The sequence below is a fragment of the Akebia trifoliata genome, unplaced genomic scaffold (assembly GCF_017979445.1).
Source record: "Akebia trifoliata isolate Shusen 1 unplaced genomic scaffold, ASM1797944v1 Contig00302, whole genome shotgun sequence".
Lineage (NCBI taxonomy): Eukaryota > Viridiplantae > Streptophyta > Magnoliopsida > Ranunculales > Lardizabalaceae > Akebia > Akebia trifoliata.
Genome location: NW_028236949.1, coordinates 46846 through 47951, shown reverse-complemented (window position 1 = coordinate 47951; position 1106 = coordinate 46846). Strand labels below are relative to the sequence as shown.

Here is a 1106-nt window from a genome sequence, read left to right as displayed (position 1 = left end):
ATCAAAGAACCATCAATTTGGGTTCTCTTGGGAGTGGATGTAGGCACGGGTGCTGAACTACTATAAATCGTGTGTATCATATTCTGTCTCAGATTCTCTTATCTTTATGTCAATTTGGATGCATATCATGACTGATCATATCTTGCATGAATATCTTGCTACATGAATGTTTTAGTGGATGCTCCCTGACATTAAAATTTATTCACATCCCAACATTCACATTCAGTAGAATTTTAAATTAGTCCTATTCACCCCCCCTCTAGGTCACCATCGTGTCAATGCTGGTAATTTCATTTGGTATCAGAGCAGGTTGCTCTATAAAGGTCTAACCACCCTGAGTGATCCGTGACCTTACACAATGTCTAGAGCCGATAAATGGTCCTCGGCTCGTCCACCCATGTTCGAAGGCATTAAGTATGCCTTCTGGAAGAATAAAATGATGATATACATCAACTCACTAAGTAGAGATGTGTGGGACATGATTGAGGAAGGTTGGGAACCTCCCGTTGACATCATCGAAGTAAATGGTGTCACTACGTCTGTTTCGAGACCATCAAGGAAATGGACAGAACAGGACAAAATAGACAGTAGCAACAATTACAAGGCTCTAAATGCCATTACGAGTGCCATTTTCGACGATGAATATCAACGGATATGCACGTGTCAGTCGGCTAAGCAAGCATGGAAAATTCTAGAAGCCGCTCACGAAGGCACAAGTATAGTGAAAAAATCCAAACTTCAACTCCTCCGCACTCAATTTGAAAATATCAAAATGGAGGAAAGCGAAACTGTCCAAGAGTTCTACGCACGTCTAAGTGACATCTGCAACTCTATTTTTACGTAGGTGAAACCGTCCCTCAAGGTAGAATTTGTGCAAAAATCCTAAGATCCCTACCCAAGAGGTTTGCCTCTAAGGTCACCTCAATTGAGGAATACCGAGATGTGGAAGCAATGACCGTTGAGGAACTTATAGGGTCTCTCACTACCTTCAAACTCCATCTCGAGGGGCCTCCCTCAAAAGGGAAGACTCAGGTCCTAAAGACATCCTCCTCAAAGTCTACATCCAAGCGAACATCGCATATCGGATCTCAATCCTCCTCCCATGA

The 1106-nt window shown here is 42.7% G+C and overlaps 1 protein-coding gene across 1 annotated transcript; it reads left to right on the top strand.

Annotated features, from left to right (window-relative positions):
• Positions 1 to 358: 358 nt before the first annotated feature.
• Positions 359 to 844, top strand: LOC147381683 (uncharacterized). The gene has a single exon (XM_086430087.1). The coding sequence runs from the start codon at positions 359 to 361 to the stop codon at positions 842 to 844; it is 486 nt and encodes a 161-aa protein (XP_086286213.1).
• The last annotated feature ends 262 nt before the right edge of the window (positions 845 to 1106 follow it).